The 18,442-nt window shown below is 44.7% G+C and overlaps 1 protein-coding gene across 1 annotated transcript; it reads right to left on the bottom strand.

Annotated features, from left to right (window-relative positions):
• Nucleotides 1-1,863: 1,863 nt before the first annotated feature.
• Nucleotides 1,864-14,643, bottom strand: scinlb (scinderin like b). The gene is made up of 17 exons (XM_035635796.2): nt 14,486-14,643; nt 12,535-12,722; nt 11,260-11,414; nt 9,382-9,543; nt 8,397-8,546; nt 7,835-7,921; nt 7,456-7,588; nt 6,964-7,052; nt 6,640-6,855; nt 6,407-6,540; nt 6,136-6,226; nt 4,488-4,658; nt 4,221-4,395; nt 3,540-3,655; nt 3,367-3,444; nt 3,200-3,260; nt 1,864-2,719 (listed from the first exon to the last, which is right to left on the bottom strand). Exons 2-17 carry the CDS (start codon nt 12,713-12,715, stop codon nt 2,559-2,561), a joined length of 2,160 nt encoding a protein of 719 aa, XP_035491689.2. The 5' UTR covers nt 12,716-12,722; nt 14,486-14,643; the 3' UTR covers nt 1,864-2,558.
• Nucleotides 14,644-18,442: the final 3,799 nt, after the last annotated feature.

Raw genomic sequence — 18,442 nt, 5'->3', positions numbered from 1 at the left:
GAGAGGGGGAGGGGGGGAGAGAGAGGGAGGAGGGAGGGAGGGGGGGGAGAGGGGGAGGGAGGGAGAGAGAGAGAGAGAGAGAGGGAGGGGGGGAGAGGGGGAGGAGAGAGAGAGAGGGAGGAGGGAGGGAGGAGAGAGGGGGAGGGGGGGGGGAGAGAGAGGGAGGGGGGGAGAGGGGGAGGAGAGAGAGAGAGGGAGGAGGGAGGGAGGAGAGAGGGGGAGGGAGAGGGAGGGGGGGGAGAGAGAGGGAGGAGGGAGGGAGGAGAGAGGGGGAGGAGAGAGAGAGAGGGAGGAGGGAGGGAGGAGAGAGGGGGAGGGGGGGGAGAGAGAGGGAGGAGGGAGGGAGGAGAGAGGGGGAGGGAGGGAGGGAGGGAGAGAGGGAGGGGGGGGGAGAGAGGAGGGAGGGGGGGGGAGAGGGAGAGAGAGGGGGAGGGAGGGAGGAGAGAGGGGGAGGGGGGGGGGGGGGGGGGAGAGAGGGGGGGCGCTGCATCCACGTCCGGCACGAAGGCGAAGTGGGCCCCCTCCGCCGCTCCGCTCCTGCCTTTCAACTTCGAAGGAGGAAGGAGAAGAAGAAGAAGAAGAAGAAGAAGAAGAAGCAGGAATCACATGACCGAACGGCTCGCAGCTTTATCCCCCGAGCAGCCAGCTACCAGAGACCGGGGGAGATCTGTGGAGTGACGCCGCGTCGCAACGCGTCCCACCGGGCCACGGCAGTCCCGTCAGAGTGGCCCCTTGTTCCCTGGTGCCGAGGCTATTTATAGGAATATATAGGAGGGCCCACCTCATGCTTTGGTGTGTGTGTGTGTGTGTGTGTCACTGTCCCTCAACATCGATTCTTAATGCACGTTAGGAATAGGTTAAGGGTGCTGCATTTAATGTGTCATCTGAAAAAAAGGTTGCCACAACTAAACAAACACTGAAAAAAACATCCATCTGAGCAGGTCAGATCTTATTTTTCTGACCACAGGTGGAGTTGAGCATGGAGCACCTGGAGCAATAATTTGCTTGGAGTAGTTTTTTTCTTTTCTTATCATATCATATCATTCTCCAAAAATCCTGAAATAATCTGTAGGTCAATCAGTCTTTTTCTTTTTAACTTCAATTTAAAAGTCACAAAACTCCAAACTTAAAGCCAGAGTGGCTGATTTCCAGATGTTCCCTCCCAGTCTGCAGGAGATAAATCTGTTATTTAAAAGTGATTTTAAAGTGATTTTAATTACCCCAAACAATGTTAGAGTATGTTGTTCAGAGTTTAGGCTTCTCATTGCGTCTGGCACGCTTCTACGATATGTGGCGCACACTGCAAATTGTTCTGTGTTTGCCGAGAGACAAAAATCTAAGATTTGGAAATATGAGATAATTTTCTTACACCTTATATTTTCTTGTTTTAAAAGTTATTTCCCCTCGTTTCTATATTTGAATTCATGGTATATTTTCATGCATTGATCATGAATGTCTTATTTATCTGCTTTATCTTTCCTCCTTTTTTTGCATGCAGGCACAAATAAATCATTTGAAATGAATTATTACTAAACGTTGTTTTAATGACTTGGAAATTTAAGAACTCGTGGAGAAATTTCGTTATTCTCATGCATAGATTTAAATTGCAAAATGCACAATATCTAGATAACAGGATTTTTTCCCCCATTGCCACATCTTGAAGGACAGCACAGCTGTGATCGGAAGCTTTCATGTGTTCTTCCTACCTGAGACAGATGCTGTGAGCTGCCACAAGACCCCATTCTCTCTTCCTGAGAGACAGAGGAGAGAACCTCAGTGAGGACTGGCTCCTGTAGGTTTGGTTCATATTACACAGTGAGAGCTCAGTGGCCTTCAAAGTGTTCAAATAAGAAAAATATAGCCTTGAAATCCTGGGGAGTTTTATTTAAAAGCCATCCACATGAGCATTTCAGGGTCATTTAATAAAGAGCCAACACAACCAACATGCGTGTATACCAGTGTGCGCTTTTTGAAAACTCTCAAGCAAAGAATACAGTATGATTTAAAAAAAAAAAATGCAGCATGCTACTTCTGAACTACCGAACCAATGATAAAACACAACACATGTAGACAGAGATCCATAATGGTGTAAACCGGTTCTATCAAAACTTGTAGCTCATTATGACAAACAAACAGACTGTTGAGAAAGACAGAGAGGAGAGCGTGGTGTCGTCCTCTGAACAAAAGTGAACTGCAGTGAAGGATAGCAGAGAGAAACAGATAAGATCTCCAGCTGTCTAAAATGGCCTCCTTTCCTATTTCCTATTGGGTATTAGCTGAACATGTAACAAAACGACAAGCGGTGGGATGCAACAGGCCACTTTCAACCACCAGTTACGGTTGATGCGTCATTCAACTACCGATGTCGTGCATTTCCAGTTCTGGAGGTCTAGTGCGCTGCTCCGACACCAAGGCGCAGAGGCAGCCACTCAACCCAATGACGGTGACAACATTGGTTTTTGGCACTTAGGGACTAGAGGTAAGATGAACAAGGCGGCATTAGGAAGTGCAGGATGGATAAGGAGTCAGACCGGGAGGAAGAGCCAGGAGTTTGGCGCTCAGACACGGCCAAAAACTCTGGCCAACGGATCCGTCTCCCACATCTTGGGATCCCAAGCCTGGAACCAGCCAGCGAAAGTTGGAGGTTCTGCTCCCTGTTTGATGGTGGTGATGGGAAGTCCTCTGCGACCAGACGGGTCTGAGTCTACATAGTCTTTTGCTGCATTAGGTAGGTAGAAGGAGGGAGGGATATGTGAAGACAGACGGGAGACAAAGTGAGAACAAGGAAAAAAAAGTGGCCTACTGTGTGTACAGTAGGCCACTTTGTGGACACACTGTGTTTTAACATCGTCAGGGTGTCGCTGTACATATTTGTTTTACATTGTATATGTTATTTCTATTTCTTTGTGTTTCATTGCATGTTTACTTGTGTATTAGTTTTTTGCTGATGTTCCTATTTTTTACTATACCCTTTGCTGCTGTAACACGTCAAATTTCCTAAATCAGGCTTTCATGACAGGTTGACATCCACCTGTCATGAAAGCCTGATTTAGGATTAGTCCTTTACTAACACATTTGAATTAAGAGTGAGAACAGTGTGCACATTGTGAAACTACAGATGTTTTTAAGAATCGGTAGCATGACAGTTTAATCCGAGTGGATCATTTGTTTCTTCCTTTAGAGTTTTAGTCGAACCAACCTATTTTGGGAGCTCCGTTCCTTTCCACTGCATTAGCGTCGTTGCCAACCCAGAGAAAGATCTAGAGGGAGGAGAGACACACTCACAGTCCCTCAGACAGTCTACAACATCGGCAGAGCTTCATGAGTAGGTCATAGTAATCAAGGTAAAAAAACAACACATCTTACCTGGTCCCAGGTGTCCAGGATCATGACATCATCAGTGGCCAGATCTGACTGATTGAAGTCTCCCGGGACTTCTTCGACCTGAGCGACAGCACAGAGGAAAAAATCAGACTCACTGTGTGTAGGTGTTTGGGTGTCTTGGATTCTTACCCTCATCATTTCACTCTGGGACCTACAGCGAGTCTTCCAGTTTTGTTGGAGCAGCCGAACAGACGTGGGAGTCTGACCACGTTCTGCAGACTCTTGGACGTCTGGTAATCCTTCTTGCCACCGAGCGCAGACCAGAAATCATCTGGGAGGGGGATGGGGGTAAACACACAGCAGCCATTAGTTGTAAGTGCTTTGTCCCATATTTGGGCTTTGTTTGTTTGAACAGGAAGTAAATCACGTCCTCATTGCGCCAGTCAGCAACAAGATGCGTCATCTTTTCGAGTCCAAAACCAGAGCAGAAAAGCAGCAGTTAAGTCTTGTCAAGCTAATCATTTGTAAACTTGTCTGGAAAAACTAGCTCTGCATCATGTAGAGATTAGACATGACTGTTCATTAGAATCTTTTAAACTTTCAAGATTGTGATAATCAGTACAATTTAAACAACATAGCAGGACTGATTTGTTTTTTAAATGACGTCAAAATTATACCAATAACAAAATATAACAAATGCACAGCGTTGATGCATCAGATCTGTAAGTGTCAAAATCAGACCAGTGTTGTCCATGTTCTGACTGAAAAGTTCACCTTTATTAAAATTTAAATAAATAAAGGAACAGTCATCCTTTGTATCAACCTTACTAAGCGAATACTTGATCCTTTCTTTTGTTGTGTTACATCCAGCATAGTGATCCTCAGATGACACCCACCTGGCTCCTTGCGCTCTGACACTTGGGCGGCGCTGCCACCCAGGAAGCCCACGACATGTTTGGCAGCCGCCATCTCCTCATCACTGGCTCCCATTCCCCGCCACACAAACACGGCTTTCGGGGATTTCAGCACGAACACATCGTTGGTGTTCAGACTGGAGGCAGATGCCTCGACCTGACCAAACAACAATGCAGGCGGGTGAGAGGTGGGAAGAATTCATCTCTGCACCAGGTCCTCTACCCCGGGGACGTGTGCGCGCGGCTCACCTCTACAGCCCGGGTTGCGCGGGACGAGCTCTGCCGGATGTGGAAGAGACGAGTGCTGCTGGTCTGCGACTGTCCACCCTTGCTTGACGTCCCTCCGCTGTGGATGATCATGGGTTTGCCCGCGAACAGGCTCATCAGGTGGGGAGGCTCCTGACCCTGAGTCACTCTCACCTGTGGGTGAAGCCATAAAAAAAAACCTTCAACATGAAGGGTGGTGGCTCTTCTTGTTTGGCACACAGATAACAAGAGTCGAACATTTTTACTCAAATATGTGAATATAAGTAGCGTAGCTAATGAGGCAGTGTTTGGATTATATCTCCAGTTTTCAGTTTGTCAGGATGCCAAATAGAATCTAATGTGTGTTTCGCAGTCAGAAGTCGGGTTAACCACAGATGATTTATACCTTACATTAATTAAATGCACTCTATACAATTTAGAACATTCCTACTGCACCATGTGATTTCCATTCATTTCTATAAGATCTGAAAATCAATTTGCACGTTCACATCTGCATTTCAGTCAGTGTAATGTTATTTTTTACCAGCGAATGCAGTATTAGTAAAGACATATTTGGAAACTTGCAGCAAAAACCCGAAGTTGGACCCAAATCAATGCACACTTCAACATTCACAGTGACTCAATCAAATATTAAGACTCTCATTATAGTTCCTAAGAGAAATTCACCACGCCTGCGATCAAATGCGTTGAAAATAATTATCTATTGAGTGATGAAGTTACAATGCTGTAAATGGCCAAAAAGCAAATAAAACCATTGGTTTGGTTCTTCAAGGAAAAATTGTGAAAATAATACAAGTATAAAACCATTTGATGACTTCATTATTAATGAGGGTTACTTATTATTGACTGAGACTCAGGTTTTTCCTGTGTTGATGCCAAGATCATTAAGAAAGTGGATCAACTCCTTCTTAAGCAAATTATCAACTTTGGACTTCTTCACATTTCACTTGGCGATAAACTGTAGCCCCATTTGTTGGCTATCTCTATCGTGGCCCCAATGAGGTTGACCTTACTTTGTGGTGTGTGTGGAAGTGCTGCAGTTTGAGTAGAGTGGACTCATAAGAAAAATAATTACAGTAACACTGCCCTCTGCTGGTTGTCCAGGGCTGTTTGCTTTTCATAGCCCGAGAATGAAGTTACTGATGAGATTTTTAGTTTGTGTCAGTTGTACTTCATTTTCTGTAAAGAAATAGGGTTAAGAGATTTGACTTTATTTTTTCCTTAGTGCTGAAATCGAGAGTAGAAATGCCACTCTTCTTGTCCCAGTTATGTTCACACCCTCATGAGCTAAGTGATAAAAAAGGTCAACATTGGATGTCACAATGACAGGTTGAGGTCAGTTAATTTTGCAACTCAAACTGCAACTTCTTACTTAACTTCCTCAATGCTCTTCTCATATTCAAAGAACACAGTGTGCCTTTGTCTGTTTGTGTCAGCTTAAACTATAATAATTACCAAAAAAACAACTATCACTTCAAACACTAACTGGACCTTATTTCATTATTCCTTTAATACTCGAGTCACAGCCAAGTCTGATGTTCATCTTGTCAATGATTACTATGGGATTGTATAGACTTTTGTTTTTGCACATGATGAAAAGGTGAACAGTGCCTCGGCTCCGAGCTCCTACCTGAACAGGGGATCCTCCCATTGAGTCGTCCAGCTTCACTGTGAGGAACGCTGAGGCTGCCAGTTCATCCTGAGAGCACCTCAGCCCCTGCCTGAAATGGCGACACACACAGTCTGGATGAGTTTCCAACAATCAGCTCATTGACTGGTGTGTACTCTATGTGGTTGGACTGGTAATGTGTGAACACACACTTTGCTATAGCTTGTTATTAATACAGTAATGGAGGATTATACCGTACACAGACATTTGAACAGATGTCTTTTTTTCCTACCAGGTGTATATGATGTGCTGCTCCCGGCCTCCCAGTCTGTAGCTGTACAGGATGAGGTAACAGTCGCCGCCATAGAAATGACCGTAGGCAGAGGGATCCACAGGCGCCATTGCACCGTTCTCAACTCGCCAGATCTGAGAGACAGACCACAACCATTTCTCCCATGTCACCAATCCCAAACTTTTACCCGTGTCATGTTTTTACTTCTTTTAAAAAAAACAACATAATCCTACCTGGACCTTGCCCTTGCCATCATCCACCATGCCATGCTGAGCGGCCATGGCTTTGTCTGAGTGCAGGGTGGAGGCGTCGAATGGCACCTGTTCCACCTTTGCGATGCGGCCGATGGTGTAGGCCTTGCTGGGGCCCGTCGTCTCATCCTTGTCCTTCCAGTCGATGAAGAACTGCTTGAACAGAGTTGTCTCGGCTCCTGCAGGGAGCACCTGGATCTGCGAGGGGGAAAGAGGGATTTCCGCTTGATGAACGCATTGTGCAAGTTGTTGCTTTTACGTGTAATTATTTGTGATTTTTTTTTTCTTTGTCCATGGCAGCTTTACCTGTGTCTTATTGGAGTATCCCTTGTCTTTGATGAACTGCTGACCAGCCGACATGGCTGCCTTGCGCTCCGACATATTGGCCTTGGGACCTGGTTGAAGCCCAAAAAAACCCAAAACATGATGAGAACCCCAAAATTCTCTGACATAATGCTAAAGCACGACGGCATTTGTCAGGGCAGGTATGTATAATGAAATGGGCTACAGATGTTTCACTGAGCATAACGTAAGACTGACAAACTAGACTAGATTTGCTCATTCTAGCTTGTGTAGCAGTATAAATGGATGCAATGGTATCATAGCCAGAGTTAGAAAATATTTGATGAATCAGGGAATAGCAGCTGCTTTTCATGTTGTTTCGTGTTTAGCTCGGAGGCACAACTAATTGTAAACACATGCTTTCCAACTAACGTCTCTCTAATTTGTCTGGGGGGAAAAAAGATCCTGCGAGGACAGTGAGAATAACACTGGAAGCTAGTGTGCGGCTGCTGGCACCTTTCCACACAAAGATGTTCCTGTCCACGCCGTTGTCCAGGATGTAGCACTCCTCAGCAGACAACATGGCCTGCTTAAAGGGACTGGACGGAGCCACGGCCGAGACCTTCATTGCACCAGATGCATCAGAGATCTACAAAGCAGAGAGACAGCAGTTATAGAAGACTTACTTTTTATTTATTTATACAAGAAATGCATTTTCAGAAGTAGTGGTGAAAGTGAGAAAAGTGCCTTTTTACCCAGATGTCTAAAAAATTACACATCCAGGCTGTATTATTTATGTTTCGACTTTTAAATCCAAAGCAGTACCGCAGGAAAGCAGAACGTTCGTGGATATGAATTGTAAATTCCTTTTTAATTCAGCAATTGTGTTACTCGCCATGTAGAGGGCACCCTTCTTCCTGTTGGAGGTGTCCACCTTCTCATCATCAGTGCCAGGGGAAATGGTGGATTTGGGACCCAGAGCCTGTAGGACAACCAGAGGAATTACATAATTGATTATGTTCCTATTTTTGTCATAATAGCACAAGTTATAATTGTGTATTAAAGCGGCCTGCAGACTTGTTGGTGGTTGGTTCTGTAAATTATGAACTATATCTTTTCTCAGATCTGATGAATGTGAATCACTCTGTAAACTATCCTCCCCTCTTCTCGCTCTCTCTCATTTGGCCTCTGGTGTTTACCTCCCTGTGGGTTATAAAGGAAGTGTTTACAATGGTGCAGAATTGGCAAATGCACAGCGGATTACAGAGAACAGCATTGTGTCCCGTCGTTCCCACGCTGACTAACTCACTGGCCGTGAAATGCATCAACGGCACTTATCGCTTCTGCTCGACACAGAGATCACCTTTTTTTTGGGGGGGGGGGGGGGACTTCGGTGCGTGGATGAGATTCATCAGGGGACAGAGGGAAAATGAGTAATGTCTGTGCTTGTGCATCACCTCGATAACTGCTGCCGGCTCTTCCCCCTCCTCCACCATGTGCAGTTTGGCTCTGCCTTTCCTCTCATTATCTCTGATGTCGATGGCCACCTGGTACGCCTTCAGCCTCTCGAAGCGGTTACACTGACTGCCACACCACTGATAGACGTCCTACAGAGGAGAAAAAAGGTGTAAAAAAAATTACAATCCATAAGATTTTAGGTCCTGGATGATCTGGTGAGCACTGTGGTTACTAGTGGTACCAGCGAGGGAGGGGGGGGGAGTGGGCAGCAAACACTCGAGAACGGCTCTTTTGTCAGAAACATAACAGCACCTGGTGAACGCAACCAAACATATTTTGTTGGTTTTAATAAAGAAGGGACTCATTACTTAATTTCTTTACATCATGAGCAACTGCAATCTGATAAGAGTGAAATAAATTACAAGCAGTAATGCCGGATTAAATGCTGCTCCAAATTCAACAACTTGACTTCAGCACAGAAGTTGCAGACACTGCCGCTATCGATCAAAGCAACAATTCTTAAAGTCTCCAATTGACCGAAGCTGCGTGTGGGAGAAAGTCGCAGTGCCCGGAGAAAACCCACTTTTAGGTGAAGTGGGGGCATGCAAATTCCACACAGAAAGGCTCCGACCAAACTAGGATTCGAACCCAGAACCTTCTCGCTGTGAGGCGACAGCGCTTAAACAAGCCTGATCATAAATAGTGTCTAAATTTGGGTTTTGGTATGATGAAAATCTTAAGGTTTGTAACTGAAAGAATCAAGTCATTCATTCACAAAGAACCAATTTATAACAGTGAAGATATGCGGTACGATGGCACAGTACATAACCTATGTTATATGTAAGTATTAGCAACATACAGGATATGGAATAATCACCCGGCTGAAAAGAAACACTCTCTATCTCACTCACATACACACACACACACACACACACACACACACACACACACACACACACACACACATTAAAAAACAGATCTCACCTTTCCCAGGTCAATAATAAAGCAGTCGCCCTTGTTGAAGTTGGACCAGCTCATGTCCACCTCTGTCGCTCTGATGGCCCTCCGACCCTTGATGTGCAGCAGGCGCTTCACGTTCATGTCATTGGTCACCACATGCTGGAAACCTGAGGCCACGCCCCCTTTCTGTGATGAAACAAAATGGCAGTAATTCAGGTGATGTATGCTTACCTGAAATCCCAGGTTCATTCAAAAAATGTGTACATTAAGCACAGGTAAGGGGAGAAAATGTCTCTAACGTTACAGTTTTAGTTGAGAACAAATATACAGTGACAAAAACAGTACTGAGAGGTTTGAAGCAGGATATATGGAGACAGACTTTATGGGACACAGACGTCAACATTGGCTGTAGGATGAGGGGGAACTGAGATTTACACAACACTGAAACAAAACACAATAGGCTGTAAATCCTACTGCACAAATGGTGAGATTAGCGCACTATAAATCACAGCTACACAACCAATAAACCTTATCAAAACGGAAATAATGAAATGAGCATGATGCCTGCTTCTGGGCAGAAGGAGGATCATGTACCTTGGAGGCTGGATTGTCTCGTAATGTGCCATCCTTGGTGAAGACATTGAACAAAACAGGTATTTACAAGACACGCAAATCAATTACTGCAGATTATCGACGGACAAACTCTCTGCTGGACACACGTTTGATAGATGATGTTTGATGAGTGTTCCATATGTAGAAAAAACGAAGAAAATATCAATACATCCAAGTTCATGGGAACAAAAACCAAGGGAGACATCCTCTCTCTTAAAACGAGGCCTTAGCATTTACCCAGAGTCTTGTAAGCATCTGGAGGAGTGGCTACTTAGACCTCAAAATGGAAACCACATTCATGCCGTGCATGTTTGTGCCTTTGTGAGAGGGCCAGTAAAACTTTCCATGGCAACAATGCAGGCACTGTTTATTCTAATGGAAAAAGTCTCTTTCATTACAGTTACCAAAACTATGAGGAGATAATGAGGTTTAGTTCTGTGTCTCGCTCTTTTTTCTGAAGATCATTGTGTGAGCGTGTGTCGACTGGACTCTGAACTTTCTGCACATGTGCACAGCAGCGTTTCTAGGCCTTTTACAAAAGTGGTAAACAAGTTTTGGGGCTAATTACATTCGGCTGAAGCCAGGAGGGGGGTTTGGATGATCTTCGTAGAAATGAGAAACAGATGGCTGGTAAAAGTGGCTCAGCTTGTGTCTTTCCAAATGCCTTCTTTTGCGCGGCCGGGTGACTCGTCTATGCTCTAAGTGAGTCAGGCAGGCACACCCTGGGATGTGAAGGGGAATGTGGTGTCTCCTCTGAACTTCAGACTGAAAGGCTTGACGGCAATGACAAAGTTCACGGGATGCTGACAATAATTAAACCCTGGCGATTATGTTGGCTATATTTAGGTCAAAGAGAGTTCTGATACAGGTCCCTGTTCCATGTGTACGTTGTTGTCATCATAACTCATAAGAAATGTAACTTTATCATCACTAACTTTATATTTTGTCATTATGTACAGTATATGGTTCTACCTTATCCATGCAGTCACTAATGTAACGCAGTGGCTGTCAACCTTTTTCGCTTGTAAACACAAATTCATTTTCTCTTCTGAATCATTTTCATTTGAATACTTTTTAATGAAAAAAAGACATTAGACTGTACTTCAGAGAACCAACATCCTCTGGGCAACAAAATGTTGTGCTGATTCATCTGATAGTTCCATAAAGTAAGAGGTTAACCCTGCTTGTTGTGCTGTGTGAAACGTCAGAGGAACCTCTGTACAAGAGTGTTCACATGGAGATAGTGACATCGCTAGTCCCAAGCTGCCTCTGCCATACGATGAATCTCACCTGATACTTGATGCCTGATCTGAAGTACCCCACTAGGGTGTTGGATTCGAAGTTCTGCACCTCCCTGTACTGCACCGGTCCACCACCCAGGAAGTCATCCAGCTGTGTGGCAAAGATGGCCACTGCTCCACTCTCATCCTGCGAACACTCGTCCCCTGCACAAACAAAGCCATTGGTACTCGACTAGTTCTCTCCTGCTAAATCCTTTAATTGCTTCCCATGGATGCTCAAGGATCAAGTATCTCACAAACACACTAAGTTACTTTACATCAGCAGAGCAAACTGCAGCACTTTAGTTTTCGACCGTGACCTGATGGGACCTCTGTGTCAAGAGGACTGGAGTCTTTGAATCACGTCCACCACATCTGCAGCAGAGCTGCGTTGTATCCTGCCATTACTGTCAGATGGCACACACAACACGGATAAAACTATTCCATTATAGTTACAAGACTAACGTCCAACCCAGACACCGGGATTAATTATGTTTAATGCTATTATTAGTCTTAACAACTTTCAGATGATTGCAGTTGCAGCCGAACTGAGAGACCTGCAAGTGTGTGTGTGTGTGTGTGTGTGTGTGTGTGTGTGTGTGTGTGTGTGTGTGTGTGTGTGAGTGTGTGTGTGGGCCTGCTGGCGCAGGAGAACTGGCAGGGAGCAGTACAAACAGGGAGGGGAGCAGGGCAAGTTCCTTGTGGCCTACAGGGGTATTCCATATGTGAGTCATGCTACAGTTTTGTTTTGGCCCACTGTTTTTGTTATGTAACTGGAAATTCATGAAAAAAATATTTTGCCTTCAATTGAAAGTAGTGTGTCACTGTGCGCTGGGTTCAGGCCTGAACTGAGGGAATTGTGAAAAGAGGAATTTCACAAGGAGGTGAGAATATTTAGAGAAGGAGATGTCAGCAACTCAACTTAATCTGATCTACCTTCTCTTCAAAGCCACAGGAAGTGTCTTTTACTCTCTAGTCTCATAGCTGAGGCCGCATAAATGTGTTTGTGTGGCTCTAATTCTCAGTGTGCGGTGGGTGTTTAACCTTGAACCACGCATGTGCATGATCAGTATTTGCATTGGCTTTGGAGCAAGGAGCTGTTTCAGTTATATTAGTGTACTTTCACCCACTCGAGCAGCCAATATTTTATTACCATTTAAAAAATAGGAACTTGCTTCGGGGAGTTCACATAAAAAATATTACGACAGGACACGTCGTGTTTGTGTGTGTGAGTGTGTGTGAGTGTGTGAGTGTGTGTGTGTGTGTGTGTGTGTCCGTGTCTCACCCAGCCACATGTGTATGTTGTACGAAGGTGCGGAGGTGGTGAAGAGCAGCAGGTAGGCATCCCCGGTGTAAAAGCTGCCATGCAAGGCCTTGGGAACGGGCTTCAGGTCCAGGTTCTCGATACGCCACACCTGCAGCCCCGGCGTCTTCCCTGCGCCCACAAACTCTTTATGGGAAACCATGGTGGCTCTGGAGGAGGAGATGGCAGACAATGAGCGGGAGGGAGGGCAAGACATCTCACAGATGCATACAGGCGAGAGGACGTCAGAGGAGAGGTGGGCGGGAAAAGACGGGCAGTGTTTTGAATGCTTTTGCCTTGTAAATGGGAATCTGGTCAATCCAAGCTCACAGTGAGAACACATAAAGCAGATCATTTCAAGTAAATTAGCTTTTTGAACAGCTAACACAAAGCCATCTCGCCAGGAGGAACGCTTACCATATTTAGATATTCAGTGTGTATTCTAAACCAGACCAACTAGTTCTTAAACTTGCAATTACTCATCCACTGCTGCTGTCACATCTGTAGATCGTTCACACGCATGCGACTCACTGGGCCCATTTCCCACTGACGATCATATGGGGAGATTTGTTACGTTTCTACATTAACTGGACTTTTTGGAATCACAGAAAAAAAAAGTTTGCTTGGAAAAAAAATATATAAGAACAAAAAAACCTTTAGATTTTGCTGAGGGTTAGTGTTTGTTCCACCGAGGTTGCCAGATTATACAGATTACAGTTCGCCCTTATTACACAAGAGCCAGATTACAAGTCAGCGCAGCAGCAGGATTATTGCCGCAACGATTGCTGACGTCGACTGTGGTCTCACCAACCTTACAATGTCCACTTCCTCACGGCTGTCGCACGCCAGAGCTCGTACAGCATATACTTTACGCCATAATCCACACACTCTAACTGCATCCTACACCTGCTCATTGTGCAGGGTGTGTTATTTGCAGATGTCAAAGTATAACATCATAGCTCCCACCTTGACCCACCGGAGACAAAACAAACAATCGCACATCATCACCACCTGAAGGAGAATCAGGACTGTGGAGTTTGTTCAGCTCGGGTTTCAGCGCAGACAGAAAACAACCAGCAGACACTTCCTGTAACAGGCGGATGGATAAATTGCTGCATCATGGACAAGCCTTCAGTGGACAATTAAGTGTCTGGGGCCCGATGCACCATTAATAACACTGATGGGACATTACACTGAACCAAATACTGCAGGTCACAGGATCAGTGCAGAGATGTCTTCTGGGGAGAGCATCTCTGAAGACCAGACCTCCTGTAATCTGCTGTGCAGACCTGATCCCCTGCGTCTCTATATTTAAATAATTTGAGAAGATCATCTGTGAATAATAAAATAAAATAGAATTATATTCATACGAAAACAGGATTTATTCCTGCTGCTTTCACATGAACTCATTTTCACTATTCAACATCTCATTGGCTCTTTGGACTAGCCCCTCTTTTTCCTTTTCTTTTTTCTTTTTTTGTATTACATAACCACCAAACTACTACTTCCTACTATTCACTCGTAGTTCTTTCCCCCTCGCTCCATTTTATTCTCAGTGTATAACAGAGGATTCCGCCCTCATACGAAGTGATCCATGCAGATCGTTTCTATAATCAACCCAGACGCCCTGACTCCTGCTGTGCGCTTCTGTTTGTCGTCCTTTTATTGGCTGTGGAAAAGTCCAGAGACCGAACGAGAGCGAAATGATCCGAGTCTGGATTTAAAATCAATTCAAACTTGTTGCCAAGTACAAATACATATACATTCAAAATTACATTATACATATATGTGTGTGTGTGTGTGTGTGTGTGTGTGTGTGTGTAAGCGATGCAGTAAACATAAGGAGCTGTGCAGCCCTCGACCTAAGAAATCCTGCAGGATCATAAAGGCGATCATAAAGTGCGAGCATGTCGAGTGGAAGGAGTGAACTCACAGTTTGCAAAGATGAATCACACACAGAGGAAAGTGGAGCAGGACCGCTGATGGAGGCTGTGAAGGTGGGAGTGAACCGTGTGCAGCGTTTTTAGGGTTTAATGTGTAGAGGAGGAGGAGGAAGAGGAGGAGGAGGAGGAGGAAGAGGAGGAGGAGGAAGAGGAGGAGGAGGAGGAGGGGGGAGTGTTCAGGCTGCACACTGTCTGACAAAGGGGCGGGGCCAGTGATTGGTCAACAGGAGCTGCCAATGTGAAGATGCTTCTGGGAGCCTGTGTGCAGCCACAGAGCATTTCATCTGCTCTCTCTGTGTAGGAAGTGTTCAGAGGTGGGGGGGCGAAGTCGCTCTAGTCATCCTTTGTCCACGTTTGCGAGGAATGTTTGCCTGCCTCCTTTTGATTTCCTGAAATACAGGGTTGAAATGGAAAAACTGTACAGGCAGCAGTGGCACTAGCTACACGGAGAAGTGATTTCTTTCCTTCTTTTTTTTCCTTTCAGTTTAGCTGGTTTTAGCCGGTCTCCTGCTCCCAAAGGGCCACCTCTGCAGACACTGGACCTCCTTAATGGAACCACGGACAGAGGATAGAGAATATTGACTTTGACTGGGGCTGCCTCATTACACACAGCAAACAATTTTATTCACCGCGGCTCCGCTCTTTTGATACTTCTCTGTGCACACACAGCAAGTCCTGGTTCAAACCTGGAGGCATGCTCACACAGGTCACACCCAGCGTCTACCTGCTGCACTCTCTCCCTTTCTGCAGACGGTGTGTTTGTTTAAACTCAGACAGATTCCTCGCCACGTAACTGATGAGTAACTAGGGCTGTTTTTTGTCCCTACATGTTGGGCACTCAAAGAAGACAATGTGTTGTACATCCAAAATGTGCAATACACGGCTGGGGATTTAATGCATTTGAGTCCAAATGTGGTTGGCTCTGAGGGAATTTTCCAATGAGGCACAGACAGATGATCCACACCTTCATATTACGCTTCATTTGAACGCAGGATGTCCAGCTCACGGCAAACAAACAAGCAGCTTCTCTTCTGTGAATTGGTGTGGAGATGGGGCTTTCATTTGAGATCAGCTGCTGCCCTACACACTGCTGCTGCCAAGTAACGCTTTTGAACATTTCGCAGTTTAAAATGAAGTGCGCTGGGATGGTCCATTCTCACGAGTTGTTTCATCGGCACAGTTTTGTAGCACAATTGTAAAAAAAAAAAAAAAAAAAACCTTTGCTAAAGTGAATATTGACCTGTATGTAATCTCAGTTGGTCTACAACCCAGGCAGGACAAGCCGGCCCAGCTGTCGTAAAACATCTGTGTAAATGTCCTTTTGTTTGTAATTCATATGACTTCAGCAGCTGTTTCATCAAGTGATCACGCATCACGACACAAAGAGCATGTGACATTTCCTCCTTGATCTGATGTTTTGTGTTGTGTTCAGCATAGCAACAGAACATAGTCACATATTCAAATCAGATTTGACTGAAGGAGCAGTTTCCTCAGTAAAAGCAGGAAGCGTCTATTCTGCAGTCTGTCTGACTTCTGGGGTTGAGTATATATATATATATATATATATATATATATATATATATGACGTTGAATGGTCAAATGTTGTTGCTGACACTGAAAAAACACACTTGACTTCTATTCGTTCCCCGTCACAGTCTTCCATCTATTTCTGCGTGTCACTATCTGTTCCCAAGTATGGGTGACACACCATCACTTTGGGTTCACTTGTTTATCCGTGGGCAGTGGGACGACCCTGGTGCCAGACTGGGGGTCGGGGGGAGTCTTATCATTCAACAGGATGTGCGAGTAGGCTGCCGCAGCCCCATTGTGCCACACACACTGATAGCTGACTCATGCACATCCTCAGTGACAATACGACAAACCCCAAATAGATTAGACTATCATCATCATGAGAGGCCTCCACTGTGAGCGGTGACGCCGAGAGGTTAAGTTCACCGAGCGAAAATAGACAGTGCAATGCACTCACACATTGAAGATAGATGAAACTGGTGTATAGGGTGAAGTTTGACTGACACCACTCAGTGTTTTTGAATGGTTGCACAAACCTTATAAAGGGATAGTTCAACATTTTGGGTGCATTGAACAAATTACATATATGTTAAACTTCGGAGGTGCTGGTAGGAAGATGTTGTTACCGACAAACAGTGGCAGGCTGTTGTGTGTGGCGTTCATCTCCCAATTCGAATGCTACTGCTCTGTATACATTATTTATATACCTTTGTTTTTTTTATTTAATGTTATTTTTTGGGGGGTTAGACTTTTGTAAAGTTGTTTCAGGCAATCAGACAGAAATGTGGCTCCAGCAGGTTCGCCCACCCTTGCTCTTATTTCGCTACTTGTCCAGAAAAGTGTCTACAGTGAAAACATGATAACTGGTTTGGACATGGTGGCTCAACAAAGTCACACATGACACTGGGCAGAAACTACGGAGGTGCAGGTGTCAGTATAAGCAAACCTGCTTCGGTCAAAAAAGCAAATGTTTACATGCCATAAAAAATGGTAACCAGGAAACCCCCTCCCACCCTTTCTGTACAAAGGTTCAGCTTAATGAGGGAAAGGTCGGCACCAGCGGGCTGCAGCTTGGTGATTGTGTAGTGCTGGAGGAGGAGATAACAATGACCTTTCAGCATTGTCCACCATTGATGGTGGTATTCCATCATGTTGAGTCAAGATGCACCGCTCGCTCCGGTGAAACAACACTGGGCCGACTCCTCTGCCACGTGAAGTCCATGAAAACTCAGTTGAAAGACAGTTTGACCTCTAGGTGCTTTGGACACGACTGTAGATCACAGCATCATCTCTTCAGGAGGACTCGGCCAGTGGATTTGTGGAGCAGTCTTGTCTTACTGCCAGTAAGAGTTTAAAAAAAAAATAAAAAAATATCGGTCTTAACATAGCTCTGCACCTGATTTAGTTGAACACCAGAAGTAAAATATTGTGACTTTACCCTGAAGAGGCGAGCACAGGCTTCTGTGTCAAAAGTTATTGTTGGTCCTCCTGAGTGTGTGGGCAGTCGGATAAGGACGGCACAGCTCAAATGCCTTTCTATACCAGTAACCGATAACTGATATAGAAAGGCATTTATTACTTTGAATGCTATAGAGGAAGTCGTCAGGGCCATGGGTGCAGATAACTCGTATTATCTGTCATTCTGACCCCCCTGGATAAATACATAAATACTAAATAACTTCATGGAAATTATTGCAGTTGATGGAACATAACCGAGTCTACAGTGCTGTTAAGGCAGGCGATGTCAAGGTGATGCTCTCTTGCTCTGTCAGCAGCACAACCCAGAGCCAACATCCTGATGTTACATGTTGTAATCATAGGATTATTACTGTAATTATTACAAGTACATCGTACAGTCGTATGTTTTACTCAGTGAACACAGCTGGCATACGCACTGCCAGCTCTGGTTAACTTGTGTGCCAGATAGCCTGTTGCCCCCCCACACGTCCCCAGAGTGCCCCCCTTGCGCTGGTGTGTGTTTTTAAAATCTATATTTGATTTAATCCTCACAATCTCAAAACACACACACACACACACACAGTTTCCAGCTTTGCAACTGTTCTATAATAATAATAATAATACATTTCATTTATAGAGCAAAAGTGCTATAGTCAAACTCCCTCACATGGTTTAGTTCTTTTAAATCAGCTGCTGTGTCTTTAGTGTTGGAAGATGTTTCAACATTATATATTTGATATTACAAAGTAAAACAAAAATTCCATGTAAATGTCATTCAAATTATTTTTGGTTTGGAGAATTTGTTTGTTGGATCTGTGGCCGAGAGTTAGATGAGAGGATTGATACCACTGCTTTGTCAGTGTAACAACTGCTGATGTTTGCAGTACACCAAGAAGAGGATTAGTCCTACTGTTGTCTGATGATGAGTTTTCCCAGAAAGCTGTAGCCTTGGGTCAGGT

This window comes from Scophthalmus maximus, chromosome 5 (assembly GCF_022379125.1).
Source record: "Scophthalmus maximus strain ysfricsl-2021 chromosome 5, ASM2237912v1, whole genome shotgun sequence".
In the NCBI taxonomy this organism is placed as follows: Eukaryota; Metazoa; Chordata; class Actinopteri; order Pleuronectiformes; family Scophthalmidae; genus Scophthalmus; species Scophthalmus maximus.
Note: the sequence above shows the minus strand (reverse complement) of the source record. Positions and strands in the feature narration are given on the sequence as shown.